Source organism: Pseudoliparis swirei, chromosome 21 (assembly GCF_029220125.1).
Source record: "Pseudoliparis swirei isolate HS2019 ecotype Mariana Trench chromosome 21, NWPU_hadal_v1, whole genome shotgun sequence".
Classification (NCBI taxonomy): domain Eukaryota; kingdom Metazoa; phylum Chordata; class Actinopteri; order Perciformes; family Liparidae; genus Pseudoliparis; species Pseudoliparis swirei.
In genome coordinates this window covers 8,118,775-8,144,508 of record NC_079408.1, presented here as the reverse complement: position 1 = coordinate 8,144,508, position 25,734 = coordinate 8,118,775, and the positions used below count along the sequence as shown (strand labels likewise).

The 25,734-nt window shown below is 43.0% G+C and overlaps 1 protein-coding gene across 1 annotated transcript; it reads left to right on the top strand.

Moving 5' to 3' along the window:
- Nucleotides 1-3,750: 3,750 nt before the first annotated feature.
- spag17 (sperm associated antigen 17) lies at nt 3,751-25,553 on the top strand. The gene is made up of 49 exons (XM_056442861.1): nt 3,751-3,861; nt 4,427-4,567; nt 5,048-5,107; nt 5,207-5,335; nt 5,867-6,032; nt 6,153-6,338; nt 6,899-7,080; nt 7,424-7,570; nt 8,371-8,443; nt 8,562-8,680; nt 8,959-9,156; nt 10,001-10,109; nt 10,255-10,401; nt 10,500-10,712; nt 10,797-10,834; nt 10,951-11,067; nt 11,168-11,322; nt 11,494-11,603; nt 11,692-11,756; nt 12,119-12,346; nt 12,556-12,670; nt 12,836-12,969; nt 13,501-13,639; nt 13,814-13,902; nt 14,170-14,278; nt 14,603-14,766; nt 15,406-15,520; nt 15,661-15,815; nt 16,043-16,187; nt 16,295-16,764; nt 16,857-17,042; nt 17,275-17,417; nt 17,641-17,771; nt 19,184-19,317; nt 19,400-19,588; nt 20,084-20,197; nt 20,446-20,497; nt 20,823-20,913; nt 21,003-21,053; nt 21,872-21,965; nt 22,138-22,249; nt 22,420-22,459; nt 22,598-22,677; nt 22,941-23,077; nt 23,476-23,654; nt 23,875-23,935; nt 24,051-24,198; nt 24,660-24,822; nt 24,897-25,553. The coding sequence occupies exons 1-49, from the start codon at nt 3,751-3,753 to the stop codon at nt 24,904-24,906; spliced, it is 6,444 nt and encodes a 2,147-aa protein (XP_056298836.1). The 3' UTR covers nt 24,907-25,553.
- Nucleotides 25,554-25,734: the final 181 nt, after the last annotated feature.

Sequence of the window (25,734 nt, the reverse complement as noted above, 5' to 3'; positions counted from 1 at the left end):
CGACATGATGTATGTTTCAGTTTTTGTGATATTAGGTGCTTGCCTGCCACAGCTGCAGAGCACTAATCAGACTGGTTGTACCTGCCCACTGCCATACTCGGCACACCCTGGAGCCGTGACAACCTCCAGATGTTTGTTTACCAGCTTTGAGTGTCCCCTCCATCCACAGGGGGTTGTCCAAGTCACTGGATAGGACAGTTTTTTCCACCCGACCATCTGGGCGAAGATCCCATGTTTCCTTATGACCCCCCAGTGGGATCCAAATATGTGTATGCCTCTTCTTCGTGTTTGTGTTCAATGCTCTTTGGCTTTTATACTATCACGTTTTCTTTTTGCTAATTTAAAAGGGTTCTCCAAGCCAATCAGACCTGGCTGTTTTTACATATGTACCTTTTTAAATATCTGTCTACTATAGTATAGTGTAGATATAGAATGTTGTTTACTCATTCACTATTTCCATTTGGCATCAGGTGGCAAATAGGGACATTTTTTATATAATTAAAATGAAATTCAAATGTAATTTTCCCGTCAGGTGTGGTCACTCTATGCTGGTCTTGAGCCACTCTGACAAAACACGCGTCCAGAGGAACTCCCAAAAAGGTGGCGCTGGTAAACATGACCTTGCTCTTTGCTCTTTGCTCTTTACTGACGCTATGTCCTATGATTTCTCGGAAATGAAATTCAAATCTTACTGATTCTAACACTGCTGCAGTTTGAGCTGACACCACGCAATGTTGGTGAGTGGAAGAATTTACAGCCTCCTGTGCATTGCCAAGCAGCAAGCAGTGGACGTAAACACCCGCGCAGGGCAGTCTGATACAGTGGGAGTAGTCCATGTGTCATCATTGTAGGCATCAAGTATTTCTTTTAAATTAACAGGAACACTGGCAAAAGTAACATTCAGATATCCTTTTGGTCATTTTGTAAATGTTAGCATGCTTACACACTAAAGTAAGATTGTGAACATACTAAATACAGTTCCTGAATATCATGTAATAATAGCGTATCATAGCATGTTACCATGCTTACATTAACATGCGTTCTAAGGCACCTAGCATGATGCAATTCCATGAGCTTTGGTCCATGCCATTTGGTTATTAAACACATGTTTGACGGGAAATGTTCATACTGTGCTAACAAAGCACAATACTGTAGCCTGCCATTAATAACCACAACAATGAAAACACCTGTGTGATGGAATGCAATACAAATAAAAAGGCTACAATAAAGTCTTTACAGTAAATGACACTTTTGTTTTTGAGATGAATACAGTGTGTGTGTTGACTTGGTTCTATGGTGTTTATACTATGTGGTGGTGTTTAATAGGAGGGGTAAATATTTTTCAACTTACATGCGTCTCATGTAACGCATAGAGTACTCGTCCGGTCATTCAGTGTTTTCCTCGTGGCATCTTGTCCTTCACAGTTATTTCAGCAGTTCATGATTTATGGACTGTTGAACAACTTGATATTTGAAAAAAGTCTGACACCCCATCGTCTAAATTCAGCATCGAAGTATTTGCAAGCACATGATTCGGAATTAATTGCTGCAAGTGGTCATAGATACCTTGAGATCCCGGGTATAACACCGGGGGAAAGGACAGGCAGTGCCTTCCAGGAAATGTTGTCTTTTATTTCTGTGGCTCAAGTATGTTTTGGTTTTGCAGGTGATGTTGAGCACCTGGACTGATCATCATTCAGCCTTTTCCCTCAGGATAAATAGTTCAAAACTGTTGCATACCTTAGAACAACTTTGAGGAAGACCCATTAGCGTGAGTAACTCCGTAGAAAGGTAATGAAGTTCCAAAATAAACCATAACGACAGAAATAAAACAGAATAATCCAAACAGATACAAGTTTAGCAGCCGTGTATTCCTAACAAAATTGCATATTTTGAGTTGTTGCTGTGCTGTCCGCAGCAGTGAGCATGGAGTGTTATTTAAGTGTCACAACAGTTTTTATCTGCCTTATAGTGTGACCTTTGAAGGACGCTGCCTCTGGAAGGGTTGCTGCTGATAACTCTCTCATCGCTAATACTGTATTCAAACGTGGATCTCTCTGGCATCTTACAAGTGGGCGTTGTCTCTCTTTTGACCTTTTATGGGGGGTTGCTGGACGTGAGTTTCTGCCTTGGTGAAATCACCTTCATGACAATGGGCCCTTGTATTGATAAAAAAGGCTTGAATAGGAATGATTGGAAATCATGACATGCAGATATTTTGTGCATGGGATTCTTTATCATGAGTGCCGATGAATAGAGCAAGACGCATTCCGCTAATTCAGTGCCAGTGAGTCTTTATTAACAGAGGGCCAGTGTGTGTACTGTATTGAGTCACTCATTTAGAAATGAAGCATCTTATTTTCCTCAAATAGACCTCATTGAGATTTCCCTGCAGAGTCCAACATAGCTTCTATCATGCATATGTGATACAAAGCATATTGTAGAGCATATTGTTGGAAATATATGTGCCAAGACAAACCACTCAGGAAAACATCAAATAAGCAGCCTGTTTGACCCTTGATGTTAAAGTGCATCACTTGTGTCAATCTTTCAGCTGGATTGCACAGACACAGGAAGTGCTTTTGGTGGGCTAACCAGGTTTAATTTTTACCTATTGCTTTTCCAGTAAAGTGTACTAAAACAGTCTTTCCCGAACACAGTGTTGTTTTCCATTTCAATAACGGAATTATAATTGCAAACCTAAAGAAATAGCATACGAATTATAATTATTAAGAGACGTGGTAACTCAGTTATTTGTGACCTGGGAGTGTGTATAGTGCTGAAGTGGCCGTGCCCCCTTGCACACTTCGCTCTTCATTATCAGTAATTTAATAGAGTATCTTTATATTTATTCCACTTCAATATTCACCGAATTAGCATTCCAAATATCCCTCTCTTTGAATAAAACCTGACGAAGGTTAAATCTCCTTTCATAATGCATCACATTGATTTATATTCAAATCAAGATTCATATATCAAAGTAGAATTTTCTTGTTGGTTGACTCATCTGCTGGAACAACTATTGTCATTTATTATGCAGATAAAATGTCACTGAAGTGTCGGCCTTAGTGTTGCAAAATGCAATTCTTAAGATGTTTTGGGTCTTCTTGTGTCTAATATTTTATGTTTTACTGATTTTGAGACTGAAACTGTCATTTATAATGTCATTCACAATTGTGTGGCTCACAGTTCTCCATTCGATGACTGGACCAAGCGGAATTTTGAATTTTAATTCCGAATTGTTGCAATTTATTCCCTTATGGAATGGTGGATGGAATATAATTACAATGTATGTGAAAGAGTGAAATTATGTGCAAACTAGGGGATACATATTTTGGCCCAGATTAATTTCAGTCTCACACAGTCCAGAGATCTCACTGCCATCTAGAGGAGAAAACGAAAATGTTACTACGACAAAATTGTATTATATTTGACCTACATATTTTAATTGTTGATAAGGGATATTCCTAACCCACATTTAAAATAATATATATTATAATAATAATTAAAGATCATTTAAATGCTTTTTTAAAACAATTTAAAGCGAAAAGCTTTTGTTTTGAAGGTTTACAGGAAATAATGTTGTGAAACTTGACACTGGTGTCGATGCTGTTGTCAGGGGCAACACAAGCACCAGGCAGCGTTGGCCGACGATTAACTAGCTTCATTTGGTGTTTGCCCGGATAACTTTAAGACTATATCACATGTTCGACTGTTTATTTGTATGTAGGTAATCGTCACGGAGTGTAAATGGCACCAAAAGTAGCTAAAAGGGGCTCAGCCAAGAAGCCCAGTGCTCCAGGAGCCGCATGTGTCAACAAGAACTGGGAGGCTGGTCTCACCAGAGCTCCGTTTGAAGAGGTTTGGTTTCTAACTGACTTCTTTCTTCGGTCTCACTTCACTAATAGTTTGCTCAAATAATTTTCTTTCATCACACAACGTGTAACTTGTTGAGCCCTGTTTCCACATCTGGGCGTGGTCACGTTAATTAGACAGTGTGTAAAGGCTCAACCTAGTTAGCTCCAATGTTCAACAAGCTAATGCATGTTGTCACGTGCATGCGCGCGAGATGTTTCCTCTACGTTTCAGTTTACGTTTAGCGAGAACAAATCATTTAAAATAATCCTAAAAAAGCTTCTTTAGACAATATTACCGTCTAATTATTAGACGGTAATATTGCTATTAGACTCTAATAGCACTAGCGTTCAGTAATGCGGTGTGTTATGCCAAACATACTTCCTGCGTTACTTGTCTACCATAATTTAACGTATGAAAATGTCAGTAAAAACACTAAACTATTGAGCTTTTATTGTGAAGGTCCTAACTGCGGGATGTGAAATCGATGTAACCTGTGGTAATTGACTTGGATGATGTTTGTGTGTTATTATATAGCTCAACTATCCTCGTCTTCTAATGCCCTTTCCAGGAGTCATGGAAGGCCTGTGTGTCTTTGGTGGTCGGGGGAAGACCAGAGGATGAGGAACTGACCCAGCTCCTGTCTTTGGCTGTGCAGAAACCGATACGCAAACTCTTCAACCTGTTGACCTGGGACAGCACCCTGGCAAAAGTATTTTTTTGTTTGGTTCAATCGTTTTTCTTCTTCTTCTTCTGTATTCTTATAGAGCTCTACATGCTGTCCCTACAGTACACGCCCTGTTACTAAACTGAAAACTAATGTAGTTTACTAATCTGGCATACACTGAACTGAACCGTCATACAACTACGTTGTTATTGCTCTAACCTCTCGTGTGTCAGGGCAACTTTTACATCTTTGAGCTGTTGTGTTAACAAAAAAGTTAAATTTCTCACGTTTGTAATCAGTAGTTACAAATTATAACTCATTGCAGTCTATTGAGTATTCCACAGTTATCTGTGATCTTAGATGTTTTGAAATAATTTACAAATGTGGTCGATATAATGATGCCATAACGAATGGCTAATTTAATGAATACTCAATACATTTTTTGTAAGTCAGCAGATCTACTGAATGAGGTACCAACAAAATGCTGTTGGAGCAACTATTATACCTTATTTTTTTGTCACACAGATCAATGAACTGGGGAATCCCAAGGCGAAAAAACCCGATGACGTCTCCCCGTTCTATGAGGTAGGCTTGAGAATGAGGGTTTCTATATGTGACGTGGAGGTCTATCATGTAAATGTGTGTCTTTGTGGTGGCTCTGTTCTCTGGTTGTGTCTCCTGTAGGTCACAGAGCCTGCGAAGGTGCTGCTGGACGCAGGAGAGGAAATACCTTGTGACTTGATGGCAAAAATACTGAAGTTCCAGCTGCTAAGGATCAAAGCCCATGATCAGCAGAGGCGGGAAGCGGAGCAGGTGAGCGATTCTGTTATGATCTGGAGTGTTTCCTGTTTTGTTTTGAAATCCCTTTCTCGTTTCCTGTTTCCCTGCGCTTCCTTCCCTGTGATTGTCTGTTTCAGTACTCCTGATTGTTTCCAGCCACGCCCTGATTGTTTCCACCTGTGTCTCCACCTGTGTCTCGTTCCCCAGTGCGTTTCATCTGTGTCTTCCTGCTTGTTCAGTGTCTGGTCGTTTTTGTTCCTGTCTAGTTTTTTGTCCGTGTTCCTGCTTGACGTTAGTCAATAAACATTGTTTTTGAGAACTCTGCCTGCTGCTTTTGGGTCCAAACCTTGCCCCCACCTTAACAGATTATTCATGACTGTGATTCTTTGTGTTCATCTAGTAATGGACTGTTCCAAAAGGTTCAGTTGCAGAATATTGTTTAAATTGAAGTGAACTTTTTAATCAATGCAATACAGGTTATGATGCCACTCAGAGAGAGATAAGTTCATCGGATTTCCTCAGGGTTGCTTTAATTAAATTAATTTGAGTCCACTTCTGTTCTAGTCTGAGGAGGAGAAGACAAAGGCCAGACCTCCCTCCTCCAGCAAGGACAAAGGAGGAGCGAAGGTCTCTGACAAAAAGGGAAAGGGTCCGCATTCACCTGTGGTACCCTCGAAAGAGAAGACCAAGCTCAAACGAAGGAATGAATTTGAGCCACCAAACTGGATCGGTAAAAAACTCCAATTTAAATTGTGTTTGGGCCATGGCTAATTATCCAGTATATTCCTAGAATGATGCATTTGTGTGTGAGAGAGCAGTGTCTCACTCGATGTGTCGTGTCTGGGCTCAGATGACGAGCCACAGGATGGGCCTCAACACTACATCTTGCTGCTGGGCTTCTACCAGCCCCGCCTGATTGGGGCGCTCGATGCCATAGGTGTACATGTAGCCAATGTCATTAAACTGTGTTCTGGGCACACATCAACTTCTGAGGGCAACGAGCAGAGTCGGAGGGCCTCTCTGGCTTTGGATGCAGGTAAAGGGCCCTTGGTATGCACTTATTATTACCTTCGCGGAAGGTTATGTTTTGTTCGCCGTGTATTTATTTATTTATGCGTGTTACTCGCAAAACACAAAAAGTTTTAAACCGAATCGCATGAAATTTGGTGGGATGATTGGTTATTATCCGGTGACCATTTGATTCGATTTTGGGATCGATCGGGTCAAAGGTCAAGGTCATGAAAAGGTCAAAATCGTCTTGAATCGCATGAAATTTGGTGGGATGATTGGTTATTATCCGGGCACCATTTGATTAGATTTTGGAATCGATCGGGTGAAAGGTCAAGGTCATGAAAAGGTCAAAATCTTCTTTTTACCATAGCACGGTCAATTTGTATCCAATTGGCATGCAACTAATGCCAACATGTTCATAATTCAATGCCCAATCTTGTGATATGCGAAGGTATGCGCTCTACCGAGTGCCCGTTCTAGTTAACAATGTAATAGCTTTTACTTGTATTCAAACTCCCCAGCTTACCCATTATTTGCATGTTGTTGTCCACGTTACACGATCCTCTCCTTCGGTTGTGCCGGAAGCAGAGGTTCACGGCAGTGTAGAGCTGGCTGTGCCGACCAGGAAGTTGGATCTCTTCTGGTCAGGTCTGAGAGCAGTTTTGGACAGCGGGCCTCCAAACTCCGAGCTCCATGATGCAGTTCAGATCAGCTACACGGTCCCAGATGGCCGGCCTCCCCTCCACACACAGGACCCTGAGGCCGAGGTGAGTTGACGGATATATGTCCCGTGGATCTGGTCTCAGCCTGCTCTGTCTTCCAACCTTACGTGCTCGAACAGGTTTGTGTGCGTTTTGTAATTTGTTCTCAGACTAAGATTTAGAAGGTTTCAAATGTGGCCATCATTATTGAGTTTCTTGAATCGAATGTTATTATTTTTCTGCTGCTTGAACATTGTGCCTCACCTTTTGCTGTTTCCCTTTTCGATCATTCTCGAGGTCTCACTCTCTCTGCCCTCTTGTGTTTCCTTATCAGTCAGTTTCATATTTATTTTCGGATTTGATTTTGAATGTGAATCCTAATCTGTGTGTGGCTGCACTGTGTGTCCAGCTGGAGATGGGAAGCCGCATCTTTGAGGGTGTGGCCAAGCTCATATATGACTGTCTGGACTGGCGCAGGCAACATCAGCACTACCTACACAGCATACAACTCCTCAGTGTGCCTACTGTTGCTTTATTGGATCCACAGCCTGCAGAGGTACACATACACATACACACTCATGCATGCAGGTCAGTCAGTAGAATTTATATAATAGGGCTGGATTTTTTTTCATTATTGATTAATCTGCTGGTTATTTTCTCAATTAATTAACTAAATGTTTGGTTCATAAAAATGTCTGGTGATTTCAAATACAGCAATTACATCCAGGAATGAATTTATAACATGAGGTCGTAACAAACACCTTCTCATATCACAAAGTGACAACACAGTTAGAACGAGGAGGGGGCAGAGTGGACAATGAAGGGGTCAGCTCTCCATGTGGACTATTCGGTTGTTCTGCGTTGATTTAACTATGTAATAACTGCTTCTTTACCTGATGAATATGTCTCTTGTCCAGGTGTTGTTTAAACATTATTCATGTGTGTTGGTTTAAATGTTGTCATGACTAATATTTGTTTTGCCATTTTATTACTGTATCGAATCACCTGTTGCTCATTGTTGCTATCATGCCAATCTCTAACTTATCAGGTAGTCACTTATTATAGCTAATGTTTTTTCCGATATGTCTGACTATCCACAGAAACACACAAACACACACACATGCACACACACACACACACACACACACACGCATACTGTACACACACACACTGACACAAATGAGCAAACCAATTAAACGGCATGCCCTCTCTAGAGCCTGATTCTTTAACTTGAATCATATCTTTATTGTCTCAGCCAGCGGAAATTAAAGTGGACCTCCGCAGTGCCCTGTGAACAGGAAATAAGTAGCTGGATATTGATGGAAAAAGTCTTACTTTGTTGTGTGTTTGTGCCAGGTTGTGACAACCCCTCTCCCCCTGACTCCACGCTCCAAAAAGAAATCGGTGCGGGAGGAAAGGCAAGAACAAGGTATTACATATGTTTGGCACATGCTTGTGTGTGTGTGTGTGTTTTGAATAAAATAAACTCAAGACTAGGATGACAAACTAACTTCCCTTTCTTTCTCTCTTCCATCCTTTGTGGACAGAGGCCCTGAGGCCTCCTCTCTCGACCGAAGTGGACATGCGTTACTATTGCAACCTCCTCGACCTGGTTCCCCCCGAAGCCTGCTCTGTGCCTCTGATCATGCACTGCATGCTGGAACAGGTCTGTGTATTGTGTGTGTGTGTGGATGTGTAGCGTGTGGTCGGATCAAGATTTACAAGATTTTAAAGTGGCTCATTATCTGTGTGTGATTATATTTTCAGCATTTAGATTTCGGCAGAAACTAGATATGTGTACTCTTTGTGCTCTGAAATTAGATAGCCAGGTGGCATTCAATGTGTTTAATGTTGCTGGCTACAACCTTTGACGTAGGCTGAGAAGACGTTTAAAACCTGTAGCAAAGCTTTTCTCCCCCTATGTCTGTGGATGTGTGTGTTTAGGTGGTGATTTCAACCGAGGAGTCTTTGTCCACCCTGCCCTGTGTGGCTGAGGCCAAACCTCACAACGCCCTTGGGTTGGACTCTCAGCTGGTCAGCTTCATGCTCCAAAGCTTCCTGCCCCTCGTACACACAAACGCGGAGAGACGCCACATGTTAAATAGTTTGCTGACAACAGCACAGAATGAAGAAGACAAGAAGGTACAGTGGCCACATGCAGGTAGATGACCAACATAATACATGGGGGCTTGTGAGGGATGTGAGAGGACATGGGTCGGCTCTGTCTTTGCTATTTTTACATTTCATCACACAACACTAGAGGGCGGCAGTAGTCCTTGGAGATGTGTCCTGGTCAGCAGAAGGTCGCAGGTTCAGGTCCCCACACAGACCAAGTACGGAGTGTGGACTGGTATCCGGATTAGCATCACGATTCCTTTCATGTTTGAGTTTGAGTTTGAGTTTAGTTTATTTTGATCAGCAAAATAGTCAACAATCAGAATTCAACAAAAGAAGAAAGTGGCTGACCAAAGGTCAAGGCTGAAGCTATCTAGCTTATAAATGCCCTAACCTATGATTTCTCAAAAAAACTTATTTCAGAGAACCATGTTCTTTGTGTTGTTCTTAACCCTTGTGTCGCCTTCAGATTAATTTGACCCCATTCAATGTTTAATGTCGGTGTTCTTTCGGTCGTCAACAAACAAACATAAAGTGCCTCACACTTAAACTTGGAAAACAATATTAATTCTAATAATTTTCTGGAGGTTTTAATTGCTGGTGTCAAATTGAACCCAAAGGGTAAAATATGTTAGTAAATATAAAGGTAACAGGAGGGTGAAACATTGAATCGGGTCAAAATGACCCGAAGGCGACAGGAGGGTGTAATATTTAATCCGGTAAAAATGACCCGAAGGCGACAGGAGGGTTAAATGAGAGGCCCCCTCTATGATATATTTTCCTTTATTTCACTCGTGTGTGTGTGTGTGTGTGCGCGTGTGTGTGCTATAATAACTCCAATGTTCGGACAAACTCGTTTTTCTTTTGCAAGAGACTTGAGGAGAAGTTTGGAGTAGAGGAGACGCAGAAGAAGTCGGAGCACCCTCTGGTCATCAGGCATCATGATGAGATGGCAAAGCGTTTGAGGGATATCAATGCAAGTAGATTTAGTTGTTTCCAGTTTTATATAATAGATTCTTTTTTAGTCTGTCTATTTTATGTAATCTCGGTCCCATTCTGACTTTATTGTCATTACAAATGTGTTTATATACTGTGTGTGTCTGTGTGTGTGTCGCTCATAGGTAGTCCAGGGTTTTGATCCAGCAGAGGTGGAGCTGTCCATGATGAGGAGGTCTCCGGTGTGGGAGCTGATCCAGTCTGTGGCTCGGCCGAGAGACAGCAGCTCTTGCTGGATGGCGATCAAACAGCAGCTTCAGCACTACTGCACAGATGGTCAGAAAGCAGCTCCTCAGTATTCTCATGGCTGATGTTCATGAACTGGTTGCTCCCGAGGAGTATTTTCAATATCATGATGTGATGAAATCCCACAGATGTTGTATCATGGCTGGAGGTGGAGCGTTTGATTCATCAGAGTGTGTTTGAGAGTATGCCACTGACCGGGCTGGGCCCAAACGGTGTACTGCAAAATGCTCCTGGACCACTGGGACCACTGTATCCAGAACATCAACAGACACCTGCAATAATCCCCTGGGACAACCCGCTATCCTACGCTAAACAGCAGTGTAATATCCTACGGACTAAAGGTCTGTTATTTCTGATTCAATTACTCTGATGTTGTGACTTTGGCTCGCATCTAGTACACAGTGAAACTTTTTTTTCAACTGTAGGGCCGACATTTCTCACCCAAGACTCGAGTAACACAGAGGTGCGTTTGTCCATACTACTGTAGCTACTCACATTTCTTTATCTTTTATAAAGAAAAGTGAAGAACATTTGGTCACATTTTTCCTCCAATAAGGTTGCATGTTGATTTTTCTCCAGCAGATCAGAGGGAACGTGTGTTGCCAGCTGGACTTGCATGACATTCAGAGTAGTCGGCTGAGATGTCTGTTTGACTGGCACTATACTGAACACCACAGTGCCTCCATCTTCCCACAGGTGACCCGTCTAATCTTGTCTTTCATGGTGAAAACACCATAGCAATGTTATTCCAAATGTTGAATGGAAACCAATATTTCATGTTCTTTAAATTGTGCAGGTACTCCAGTTGGCATCAGAAGAATACCGCTGCTTGGACACTTTCAGAGGAAGTCATAACAACATCCTGTACATTTTCTGTCACAATCCAATGAGCCCTTATCGCCAATGCAAAGAGTTCTGGGATGTAACCCTTCACACCGATGTCAAGTTCAGGTCAGCATGCAAGTCCACATTTTCAGGCGTTTTTCTTCTCACAGGATGTGGATAGTAATCTACAAATGAAGACTTTATGTATCAATCCATAGAATATATAATCTGACTAATTGAATAATGTATATGTGGAATGTTACAAAGACTTTATATGTCATTGTTATCTTCGGATAGGAATTACCTGGAGCACGTGGCTGATACCATATCAGACTGGACCAAAGAGGAAGAATTAAAGAGAGAGGCAATGCAGCTCCGAGACCTCGGCCCTGCTGAGTCTCCAAGAGGTACTGTAGCTTGTCAACAAAAATTCTCTGGCAATGTAAATACACTTGCCACCATTGAATGACAATGTTTGTTTTGTTCCTGGACTAGACGAGACGGCGACACATTCTGCAGACGAGGAGGACACTGTGGTCATCAGAAAAGGCTCCTTTAAAGTCAGTACCAACTAACACGTGGACTATTGCCTTCACAGTTTTCTCTGTTCTGGCCTTGAAGCAGTAGTGCACTAACTCTATAGTCCTTTAGAGAAATCTGCTGGGACGGCTACATTAAACCTGATCCCTTCTTATCTGGTGACCCAGTAGTTACAGAATATCATACATACACAAGCATAATTTATAGAGCTAACCAGTAAATGCGTCCGACCATCTTCTAAAACTACTCGTCCTTAGATGGTTGCGGGGTGGGGTCGGCGGGGGGGCTGTCGCTGATCCCAGCTGACCTCGCAACACAAGGTAGACCCTGGACTGGGCAGCAATGGTCCGGTGTGTATATTCATGTGTGCATGATGTTACAGGCCATGAGGTTGGAGCAAGAGCAGCTAAAGGAGGAGGAGATGACCAAAAAAGGCAAGCAGCAGAAGGAGAAGCCTAAGTTGACAGACGGCAAGAAAAGTAAAACTCCATCAAGTGGCAAGAAGAGCCGAGCAGAGACAGACGCCAGGTCAGCCAAGACTCCCACAGAGTCCAATACGACCACAGTGGAGAAGAACAAAGAACTGCACCCGACAGAGGAGGCCTGCAATGTGAGGACGTTCACACAAAACCAGTAATACACGTTAATTTAGTTGTTTTCTGACAGTATTTAGATTCTATTACCACAAATTAGCCAGCGTAAAGGTCAGAGTGAGAGGTGTGACATAACTGGGACCATTAATACCTGCACATCCAATCAAAGAGGGATGCTAAAAAAAAAAAAACTTTGTGTGTCTGTGTGTGTTGTTGTGATGTGAAGGCTTTCACAGGCTACAGCATGGATGGAAGGTTGATCCATGTGTCGGGTCAGAGCCAATACCTTTTCCCTTCAGATGGAGGACACATCACTGTGGAGAACGTCAGCTTTATTGAAGGTATATTGCAACGAAGATACGGTCGCATTCAAAATCATCACATGTATTTGCCGTGCTGCGTGATTTAGAAAGTCAGTCTCTGTAAGTGAGACTCAGTTATCCCTCACTGACACCTAGTGGGGATTGTCCACACACGCCCATGCCTCTGTTCTGTTGTCACTCCAGGTTCCAGCCTAATGAAAGTGGCGGTGAAGAAGGATGGCCATCATTTCTACACACACATCAATCAAGTTGTTGTTGATCCAGCAAATCCTCTCCCTCAGCCCCGGGACCAAGAAACCAACGGTAGAAAAGAAGATGTTCATGATAAAGATGCTGATCATACTTACATATGTTAAGCAACATCCTTTAGGGCTGGGTAATACATTTATATAATATAAATAGTGTGCTATAAGACTAGATATTATTTTCTTGGTTTTAAAGATTTATTACTTGAAAGTGATGTAATTTAACCCAGACTGTTCTAGCTGCTCTATTATTGTACTTTACCCACTTAGTCATTATATCCACAGTACAGATTATTATCTTAAGTCTCATTGTGAAAGGTTTTGTGAAAGCACCGATAGTCAACCCTTCAATATTGAATTTGACGTGGAAAGTCATAAATATTGTGATATTTGATTTCCTCCATATTGCCCGGCCCTGTGCCCAGAGGCCTGTTTTGTCATTTCTGGATACTTTTATATCCATGCTTTCAAATATGTACGTCATTAAATAGATAAAACTAAATATTAATGAACAAACAAAGATGACCTCAGAGTAGGGGCATAGACATCTCTAGTGCATGTCCAGTGCAAGAAACCCTGAGAATCGTTACACCCATACCTGAGAGAGTGTGTGTGTGTGTGTCCTTTTCAGTGTCAAAGCCTGTGGACATAGGAAGAGTGAAGCAGGGCTCCCTCTCGGCAAAGTTGGACAATGGAATCCACCTCTCTTACAGTTTCTATGGTCCCACAGGAGAATACAGAGGTTTTGCACTTATAACACATATGATTTCAGCCATTATGAATTAGTATTTCAATGCTTTAATCTTTACTTTTACATCTCAGTTCTCTGCCTATTCTTTTTAATAGGAGCAAACCATATCCAAATCTCTTCACTGGGCAGGCAGCTTTACTGTGGCTCTGTTTTGTGATGTTCTAGACGGTCACCAGGAAACCGCGCGTGAGGCCCCAGGGACCGCTGCCTTTGTCCCCACCCCTCCCTCCTCCTCCTCCACACACTGCTCCAAGGTGACAGACCTGAATTCAATTCCCTCCAAGACTTACGGCCCAGCCTCCTCCAGAGTCCACGTACACACCTGGATGCACAAAAGAATACCGCGGGGGAAATTGATATTTGAACAAGTATCCCAGTTACCATGTTCAATACGTTTGTGTCATTCAACTTTATTGCATAACAAAATATTGTTAAATTGCTTTTAAACCTTAATATGACCGTCTTTGGCTAAAATAACCTGTCATTTTGTCTTATGCTTCTGTTTGTATGATTGTGTGTAGTCTACGGTGTGTGAAGGCCCGGAAGCATCGACACCAAGTCCGTTCAACGGTCTCAACCTGTCTGTTCCTAATGGCCTGCTGCTGCAATTTCTGCGAGAAGATGCACTCGGTCAGTGATACACTTTCTCAGGAATGTATATACACAGTCATCCACAGGTGTGTGTGTGTGTTTAGCTACACAGGTGTAGTTTGACAGAGCTGTGTGTGTGTTGCCATAACAAACGACTGAAACAGCCCCACTCAGTCACCTGCTCAGTGCTCACACACGTCGCCAGAAGTGGGCCATGCCTCTATTTTAAATTCTGGACAGGAACAAATGAATGTGACCTCATTAATATATGAGCATAATATTCCATAAGTGCTATATTCCCACGTATGACTCATTCTCAAACATACAGTATAGTATATGATTGGTCCGTGTTTGTGTGTCCAGGAGTGTCCTCTGAAGAGCAGGGCATGTTGGTGAAACAGGGCTTTCCTCTTCATGGTAGGGGAGCTGTTGGGCAGCTTCAGGACCCTTCCCTCTCCAAAGAACTGTCCCGCGTTGTTACTTACCAAGGAGCTGTGATCCGATACATGAGAGACGGGTCCACAGAGGTAAACAATCTGTACACGCATGTTCATATACAGTACATATACATATATACTACCGTTCAAAAGTTTGGGGTCATCCAGACAATTTTGTGTCTTCCATGAAAACTCACTTTTATTTATCAAATTAATTGAAAATTTAATAGAAAATATAGTCAAGACATTGACAAGGTTAGAAATAATGATTAATATTTGAAGTATTAATTTTGTTCTTCAAGCTCAAACGAAGGCCAGTTGTATAGCTTATATCACCAGCATAACTGTTTTCAGCTGTGCTAACATAATTGCACAAGGGGTTTCTAATCAGATATTAGTCTTCTAAGGCGATTAGCAAACACAATGTACCATTAGAACACTGGAGTGATCGTTGATGGAAATGGGCCTCTATACACCTATGGAGATATTTCATTAGAAACCAGACGTTTCTACCTAGAATAGTCATTTACCACATTAACAATGTATAGTGTGTATTTTTGATTAATGTTATCTTTATTGAAAAAACAGTGCTTTTCTTTGAAAAATAAAGACATTTCTAAGTGACCCCAAACTTTTGAACGGTCGTGTATATATATAAAGGCACACATTCCAGCAAGATTCCTAACTCTTATGGCACACACAAGCACACACATCCCATGTGTACCGCAGGTTCTGTTTGCAGACAGCTCAGTCAGTTTCAGCCAGGATTCTGGTCCGGTGTGGGTTCCCGACTCTGAGGTTGAGGAGGAAAACACCTCTCAAGAAACTGAGGACAACAAGAAAGGTTAGAGTGCAGCACCGGTGACTACAAAACGCCATGTAGTAAACATGATGAGCCCCCTGCTGTGAGGAACATGAAGTAGCACTTTCCATGACACACAGTGCCAAGCTGCCTCTGTATGTTGTGTGTGTGTGTCTATCCAGAGCCCAGCTTAGAGAAGGAGCCTGGTCATCAGAGAGGGTGTTGGTTAACTACGACTCCATCTGGAGCTCGCATCCACACGGTGGGGACCACACACAAACACATAGCCACCACTCCTCTTCTGGCCTTCAAGGCTTCAGACCCCATCACCCATGAGGTAAGAGTGCAGGTATACTCCTGTCAGTAAACAGACAAGCAGTTCTCTCCACTGTCGTGTTATTTAAGTTGTTCTCAGGGTTTCACAATGAAGTTGACAATGTTGTATGGCCTGAGCATCTCAGAGTTTGTGGCAGAGTCTCAACAATGAGGGAATTGGTACCACTCTGAAAATCCTTGTTATCGCTGGGAGTAACCCGCCAGCTTCTTCTTGTGTTGCTGTGTCAGGTGATGCTGAGCCGGGAGGATCTGGTGGTTTCTGTGCAGAACCCAGACGGATCTCTGACTGTAGAACATGCAGACGGAACCAGGATCACCCGTCTTTACAAAGACAGACCACCAAGCACACCGCAACATTTACTGCTTCACACAGGTGACCAGCGACCAATGCAAACAGCAATCATAACATGGAGTGATGTCGCACAAACATGCACTTAATGTTTGCACTCATTATTTAATCCGACCTGTGTGTCTTTCCAGGGGAGCATCCTGAGAGTGCGACCCTCAAGTCAACTTCTGAATGTGCGTGCGGCTGCACCGAGTGTGTGTGCGTCACGCGCCGCGCGGACAGCCATCGTGAGAACGTCCCCTCCCAGGACATTTGTGACGGTGGAGAGGAGATTAGCGGGGACGGTGCAGGGAAAGCGTGTGACGACGAGGGCGAGGGTGCTGGACGTGCTTCCTCAGAGTGTGAGCGTGTGTGCGATGAAAGAGAACGTGCTGCGGATGGGACGGGTGAGGAGAGCGTGTTCGCAGGAGAAACTGTGGCTGAGAATGCGGAGAGGAGTGCGCTTGAGAGCGATAAGGGGAGTGTGTCTAGCAAGGAGCGGGTGGTGTTGGTGGAGAAGGAGGGCTGCCCCACAGTGGTGATGTACCCAGAGCGACACACGGCTCACGTCTTTTTAGCTGATGGAACTGTCGTCACGGGGAACAACCAAGGAGCCTATCAGGTGGGTGGATTACAGGAAAAGTCATATCTGGGTTTTAAGTTCCATGTAGATAAATAAACGTGTGTTTGTGTGTGTATCCCTGTGTATCCAAGGTGTTCCCATCCAGTACGGGGCTCATACAGATCCAAAGTGATGGGAAGTGTGTGTACTCATCTGACCCACTTGTCACCCCGAGTCCAAAGGGTTGCACTCCCACAGACCAACCAGGAAGCTACACCATGAGTCATTCAGGCATCGTGGCCTGTGACATTACAGACCCTGATGGGAACCACTTTCAGGTTCGGATAATAGGAAGGGTTGGTGTTGTGAGTGTGTGTGGCGAGCACTGAGAGACGGAGAGAATTTAAAGAGACAGTCCTTCACGGTCTCAGAGAAGCAAGGGCACATGGAGTTTTTTGATGCAGCCTGTTACGATAGTCACTATGAATGATCTAAACCCGTCGATGTCAGATGCTCTGGTGGTGAATAGATCATGTGAGCCATTAAATATTCTGTGCATGTATGTCACAGGTGCTGGAAGATGGACAGTTATTAGTCTTGAACTGTAGCGCTGCTCCGAGCACACTCAACCAGGATGAGGCGGAACCAGAGGAGGAGGAGGAGGACAGAGAAATGGCCAAGATTAATGGAAAACATAGAGAACATTGTCCCAGGTGGGCTTTTATTTATTATTCCACTATTTATTTGTTATTGATGGATTAGGAAACTGAAAATTTGTCTGGAGCTGTATTTTTTTTCTCTGTGTACAAAATAGTATGTAGTAATACAAACTATAGAAAGTCAGGAGTAAGGAGACAACGTTTTATCATTCATGTTGTACGGCTGTTGTTGACAGCAGCATCGCAGACACACTGTAAACATCGTCTTGTGTTGCAGGCTGTTCCTGGTGCACGAGGACGGCTCAGGCACCGAACTCCTGAGCTCTCAGACCGCAGAGGAACTGCTTTACCAGGCATATGCGGACCGGGCCATAGCACTGCTGAAGGAACCACTGGCAGACACACAAGGTGTCCTGTTGAATACCTCCAAAATCAAGAAACATAATAATAATAATAATACTATTTACAACAGTTTCATTATTACCTTCGCATTGAAAATGCCGGAAGGTTATGTTTTGATCGCCATTTATTTATTTATTTATGTGTTATTCTCGCAAATCTCAAAAAGTATTGAACCGAATCGCATGAAATTTGGTGGGATGATTGTTTATTATCCGGGGACCAGTTGATTAGATTTTGGGATCGATCGGGTCAAAGGTCATGAACAGGTCAAAATCTCGCAGAACTCAAAAAAGTATTGAACGAATCGCATGAAATTTGGTGGGATGATTGTTTATTAACCAGTTGATTAGATTTTGGGATCGATCGGGTCAAAGGTCATGAACAGGTCAAAATCTTCGCAGAACTCAAAAAGTATTGAACGAATCGCATGAAATTTGGTGGGATGATTGTTTATTATCCGGGGACCAGTTGATTAGATTTTGGGATCGATCGGTCAAAGGTCAAAGGTCATGAACAGGTCAAAATCGACTCAAAGTATTTGAACCGAATCGCATGAAATTTGGTGGGATGATTGTTGATTTTTGATCAATCGGGTCAAGGTCAAGGTCATGGAAAGGTCAAAAACTTTTTTTACCATAGCACGATACATTTTTGTCCAATTGTGATATTATGATAGAAAGCCACCAGTTACATTAGATATTTATTTATTTATTTATTTGTATGTTGTGTATTATTAAAATCTCAAAAAAAAATTGAACCGAATCGCATGAAATTTGGTGGGATGATTGTTTATTATCCGGACCAGTTGATTAGATTTTGGGATCGATCGGGTCAAAGGTCAAAGGTCATGAACAGGTCAAAATCTTCGTATGAAGAAAAAAGTATTGAACCGAATCGCATGAAAAATGGGTGGGATGATTGTTATTATCAGGGGACCAATCCCAGGGGGACCAGTTGACTAGATTTTGGGATCGATTTCAAAAAGTCAAAAGGTCATGAACAGGTCAATTCTTTCTTGAAATGTGAATTTGGGTGGATGATTGGTGATTGGTGGGACCATTTGATTTTGATTAGATGGATTCATCATCAAAGGCAAGGAAGGAGGGTCAAAGGTCAAAGAAAAGGTCTCTTTTTTTTAACACCATTTTTGTTTTTTTGTCAATTGGCATGCAACCAATGCCAAAATGTTCATAATTCCAATGCCAAATCTTGATATATGGTATGCGCTCTACCGAGTGCCCATTCTAGTTTGATTAAGTCATAGTTCAATTAAAAGCATAATCATTTCCCATCATATGTAGTTTATTAAATTTCTCTTGAGCACATTTTTCTCTTTTTATTAAATATCAAAGGAGGAACAAAATCAAGGAAATATTTCTGAATCTCCCAAAAATAATGTGACATTTTGTCTATTTCAGATGAGTTTGGCATTACCATCTTGAAGCCCAGCCACCAGAGCGTCTGGTCCCAGTGGTTGCTAGGGAAACGGAACCATGACATCACCCCGCCCAACCTCCAAAACCGCAGCTGGCATGACTTCCCTAGAATAGAGGTGAACAAATACACATGTAGTACAAGTACACTCGGGGCCAAATGCCGACATGTTCCACCCTCTGCCTTTCCCTCTATTCCAGAAGAAGAGCCCAGGTCCTCCGTTTGGCATCGACATGGGACGAGGTTTGTCCCTGATTGACAGGTCCGGTGGTTCCGCAGCACAGCGGCAACCTCTGAGAAGCTGCCCTAAAGTCCTGGAGATGAGGGAACTGTTCCAGCACCGACCATTCACCACACCACTCAAAAATACCATCGACACACGACTGACGGTAAAAACAAACCCATGTCTGTGGTCGTACGGCTCACTGTCATGCATATGTCAAATAATTTGCAAGTAGATACAAATGATGTAGTGGCCTCATTATCTCTCATACTAGAGAGTAATGGAAAAACAACAGTAAATCAATACGAAGCAATGGTGATGAAAATAGGTTGATACAGGGCCAAACACTTCGTATTGACCCAATCCTATGATGAAACGCTTAGTCACAATCCAAGTGGGTTCACTGCTTTCATTATCACTATTTTTTTTTTTTTATAACGCATGAATTACAGCTCTGTTTTTAAATACTGGAACAGATTGATGCCCGTATTTAAAACCAGCGCGACAATTGTGGCGTTAATGTGATGGTTGACACTGAACCATCTTGCTGCGATACCTCTGCTCTGAAAGGTTGATGCACCGTGTTGTGTCGTGTGCTTTGAGTTTAACGCCCGATGTGTCGAGATGCTGACAAACGGTTGAAAGTTTTCTTCGACTGCAGGAATACATCGAGAGTTTGATGGTGAGGGAGCAGCGATCAGAGGAGGTGGACCTCAAAGACCCTCGCACTGAGGAGGAGAGTGCTCATGCCAGTCATCTGCTCAATCTGGTCCTGGTCAGCGCACACGCACACACACACACACACACACACACACACACACGGACACATACAGTATAATACACGATTGTTATAATACCATGGGCCTTTACCGTGACTGGTTTTAGTACAACAGACAAGAGGATGGTATCTGAAATAGAAAACTCAATAGAAATGATGGTTTCTGAAATAGAAAACTCTACAAATAATAAAAGCAATAATGTTGCCCAATATTAATGGTAATTATCTATTTCGTATTTCAAAAGTCTTTTGCAGAAGAAGAGGATGCAGGTCCTGTCTTTGAAAAGAGGACTTCAGGTTGGTTGTGTTTGAACAATATGTTGTGTTACGAGTCTACAGGAATTAAAGTTCCTTTGTTTCCTTGTTCCTTTATCTTTAGTTGTGATTATGTTTCATTTGTAAAAATGTAAACGTCATCAGTTTGTGGGAATGTTTCCAGTATCATGTGGAAAGAATAGGCTCTATTAATGAGTTATAACAAAGCAATATCAATAAATAACAGTGTGTGGAAATGCAATGAATTTTTACTTTCTGCTTGACTGAATGAAGATAATAGTGGTTTCAAGTATTTAGTAGTTTGGGTTTGGTGTTACGGGCTCAGAACACTTCCCTTCATCCACAGTGGACATAGCCAATCTGTACAGCCAAGGAGTTGGAGACCCCGTTGAGCGGTCAGATGGTTCAGAAGACACAGCCTCAGTAACAAGTGACAGGTTTGGAGATTAGAATGGCATGAAGAGATAATGTCACACGCTAAAGTCAATAATGTATCAATATCCTCTTAACCTATTCTCTTTCCCAGTTTCACGAGCATAAAGGAGTCAAAATGGACAGAAAGGCGTACACAGAACAGGTAAACATACGTAGGTTCTTGCACCGTTGTGTGACTCTGTGTGAAGAGCTACCGTCTCCTCTTCAGTACCTTCATCAGTAGCAACAACTCATTTGACTTTTACTCTTTAATGCGCCAGGATAACATTTGAACCGAGTGTTCGATGAGTTGTACTCACCGATATGGGTTTATGATTTGATTTTAGCAGCCGTGGGTACACATATTTAAAGGGGGGGGGGGGTCCGGGGGTCCTCCCTTTTGAGTGTCAAACACTTCATTTCCTGCAATCGGCTGAATGGTATGCACTGATTTATGGTGGAGGGGTCCTAATTTATGTCGAGGAAAACATAAATAAGGCAGCATGTGATAAGTCATTATGTAATGGGATATAATACAGTGGGGCTCTAAGGCATTCTGTTTTGCTTTCATATATTTGCCCTCATGTAGATCAACTTCTCTCACGTCTTGTTCTCCCTGCTGAGTCGGCACATGCGTCTGCATGATTTACACGGTTCTCTTTTGTGTCCTTTGTTGACGTTTATTCAGGGGGCGTAAATGCACGTGTGCTAAATATCGAGGGGGACGTTTTCTCTGCATCTTGACTGAAAAACCTCCCCTTGTGCTCACTAGTCACACCACACATTTGTCAGTCACATTTTTGTGAGTTAATTGTATTAATGTCTTTTATTTGTCATTGTCTGCATGGCGGCCACGCTGATTCTCATTGAAATTATTTTGGAGTGAAAATGCAGCAGCTTTAGCTTTTACTGGTATATTCCCATAGCTACCAGTGTGTTTGTGCCAGAAGCCATCAACCTGTCATGTGTGTGTGTGCTCAGACAGGAGATACGTGAGCAACAGGCTCAGAGAGAGGCTCTGAGGAACAACAACATTATTCCCTTTTTCCACACAGAAAATATCCCATTATACCAGGTACTGTATGTGTTCTCTCCAATGAATTTAGAAATATTTTCTTTAGTTATTGAGACAGCATCATTATGAATGAAAAACCCCACTAACTCACATTGATTCAGCGTTTCTGCCATTACATGGGAAATAACCACAATGTACAGGAAGAGACACAGCACTGCTGCTTGTTTTCCAGAAGATGCTCCAGCACCAAATGCCCGACATGAGGAGTTCATCAATGGATCTCCCTCCGCTCCCCAAGTCAGGCAGCACCGAGGAGTTCCTGAAAGACGCCCCACAAGAGAAGAGTAAGTTATTATACTCAGTTTTAAAGGCGCCTTGTACGGGGAAACCTGGGGATGAATAGAACAGCATTTTATTTTAAAACAGAAACTGCAGGGGTGCATAAAAGGCATTAACTGATGATTCAAAAGCATGCACACTATATAATATACCGTATTTGTGTTTGCAACTGCAGCCCCACGGCCCTTCAACCCAACACCCTCTCAATCGGAAAGGTAATAAAGAGGATGTTGTGAACAACCCCCCACCCCCCCGTGTGTTTGATTTTGCTCTGAATCAAACATCTGTTCACATCACTTGCTTTTCTAAATTAAGTTTACATTTGCCGTAACAACCTATCCTGACATTTCCAGGTCTTTTGCTCTCAGTCGTGCAGGAAGTAGTGACAGGATTCTTGAAAGAAGGCCCACCAACCCCACGCCTCAGACTGCCGGTTTGTTTGCCATCTTCATCTGTCGTTTTACATTAAAATGAATTCCCTCGTCAGGAACTACATTTGAGTATTGCAGAGACATTTTCAGGGCATCGTCTGGATTCTATTTAAAGCATTATCAGGAAAATAAATACAATAACCCATCTCATTTCTGGCATGGTGCGAAGACGATACTAACAAAACCTATATGTGTTGTTTGTTCGAGAATGTATATGATTCATTGAGTCATTGTTTTCAATATTATGTGTGTGTGTGTGTGTCAGGTGGAAGCAGTCCGAGAGGTTCATCTGGGCAATGTAAGTCCGTCCAGGTGGACGTGACTGGAAGGCTGAGGAGGACTAAAGTCAGACTCCCGAGCTCGATCCTCGGCTCTAAACCTTACAGCGTACCGAATGAACAGGTAGCCAAACAGTCACATGGTACGATCGTTCTGCTGTATATCATTGCATTTAAAAACTCTGCTAACAATAAAGATTGCTCATGAAAATGGAATTTATGTAGTTTTCCTTTTTTTATGTCAACTTCTGTGCCGTTTACCATAAAAAGATATATCTCCATATTTGGTTTGACATGTAATTTATGATTATTAAATAGTGTCCTGAAATGTCATCTAGGAGGAGGGATACACCAACGTACAACATCCTGTAATTCACAATTTATTTCCTTTCCCATATAAAATACCTATACCCGTACACATGCTCCTCTCTCGACCACTCTATTACACACACACACACACACACACACACACACACACACACATGTATTCACACATCCCTTTGTCTGTGTCACCTATTCCAGTTCCTGGCCGTGGAGGAGCCCGTGAGGAGGAAGTGTCGAACTATTTCTCTGACTGATCCGAGTGTCGTGACGAGGGGATTCCAGCTGCTCCCGTCCAGCGTTGACTTCGGCACACTGCAGGAGGGCACCTCCTCTGCCATTACCGTGGTGATGAAGAATGTGGGTGTCGACACCTGCAGGTAAGACACCAGATGATGGCTGGATGAAAGTGTGGAAAACATACATGCACAGCAGGCAAAGTGTAGGCTTTGAATCCAGGGAATAAGGACACTTTATGTGGGGTTTAGTTACCGCCTTTCAACTAGTTTCAAATGTCCTTTATATTTGTCGGACAGAAACAAGTTCTTGATCTATGACCTGTAACTATGTGTGGTTTGTTTTCGTGTGTGTCGCTGCAAGGTTCCACGTGAAACAGCCTCCTGCTGCTACAGGCCTCCGGGTCATCTACAATCCTGGGCCTGTAAGTTCTCCGCTGGAAGCGATGGTCAAATGCATATTTTGATTCAGTTATGAAACGTTATCATCTCTCCTGTTGACAAGCCACATAACCTGCAGTGTGCTGTATGTGTGTCTAGGTGGCCGCAGGTCTGCATGTTGAACTGCAGGTCCAGCTGTTCGCCATGTGTCCAGTCCAAGCAGGAGAGGTAGAGCTAAAGAAGTACATCTCCCAGGACATCATCCTCCACACTGAGACGGACATCCTCTACCTGCCCGTCACTGCAAATATCCTTTGAGCACATCAAGAAGTGTATTTCCCTCGAAGAAACAGTTTGAGAGTCTTAGTTCAGAGGAACAAGGAATCTTAATAACACATTATTCAGATATGACATAGATCAGCTGAGTTTTAGGCTGGTTTGCATCGTCTTTAGTGAAAAGACTTTATAAAATCTGATTTTAGCACACCTCAGTGTGGTCTGGCTTGTTTTCCAGCCTTTATTTCAAATTTTCTTGAATAAATAATCCACTATTTATGAATCACCTGTGGGTAAAGACTGCGGCACGTTAACAACTGGTGACATAATAGAGATAATCAAATTTCCTCAGAGGAAGGAAACAGTGAATTCATTAAATTAAATGTGTAATTGAAGACCAAGTGCAGTTGTTGTGAGGCTCATTAAGCCCGGGTGGCTCAGCCAGGTCTCTAAAGGGGAACTCACTGAGAGGTTGGTCTTTAATAATATCACCCGTCCTACCTGAGAGGTTATATGGCATTTGGCTTCAGGACAACACGGGGAACAAGAAAGGCTCCAGAGTCCGTCGACTTCCTCCCAGCGCCGCTGGACGTTGGGGCCGCACATCCCCACAGACGACCCATCACCCCTCTGACCAGTCCTTTGGCAAACGAGGGTCAGTATCCTGTAATGTAGAAATGTATTAAATTTGTAACAATATCTCAACAAGTTTTTGTTTGTGCATTTCAGGACATTTTAATTGGACCACTCGGGCTACACGTCACCGGCCTCCCATCAGAATTTGTTAAATCTTTTTATTGATTGATTTTGTCATCCAATCATCATAAATACCTCACTCCACTCTGTTATTGCAAACACATTTTGATATGTGTATGGATATATACGTTTCAAATAAAAATGTTACCGATATAATTGTATTAATTAAGTGCATTCTCGGCTTTGGTGAAAACATGTCTGGAGCGCGAGCCCTGAAGACGTCAAACCAGACTCGATGAATACCAGTTGTGCCCATTTTCTTAGCGCAGGAGTTGGAAGTGTGCGCGCGCGTCTGTATCCACAGGGGAGACCCGCGCCTGGTGCGTGTGCTCGGGTGTAGAGATGGGGGTGGGGATGTTGGTATATGACGTCATCGGAGACCCGACGCAAGCTCCAAAGAAAGTTGAATAATGACATCAGCTTTGCCGTCGTGTGTTTAACCTCCACGATTTCCCGCACTGGGCCCGAAGCCGCGCGCGCGCGTCCGGTCCGCGCTCATTAGCCTCTCTGACTCCGTCCGTGGAGCTGCAGCCTGGTCCCGGTTGGCTCTCCTTGCGCTCTCGGTCACGCGCGCACACGTGCGCATACGCACAGTCGTATAGCCGAGCATCACGAGAGGCAGTGGCAGCGGAAGACGATGTTGTTTTGTTTTAACGGGGAGGTGCGTACGGGCTTCCACTTCGGATGCTTATAGCCACATTTGGCCGTGACCGGAGAGACGAAGGATGGCGCGGCGGGTCGGGGAGAAACGCTGAGCGGTTCGGCGGGAGAGGAAGACACTACCGGGAGAGGGGAGGACGGCGGGGGGCTA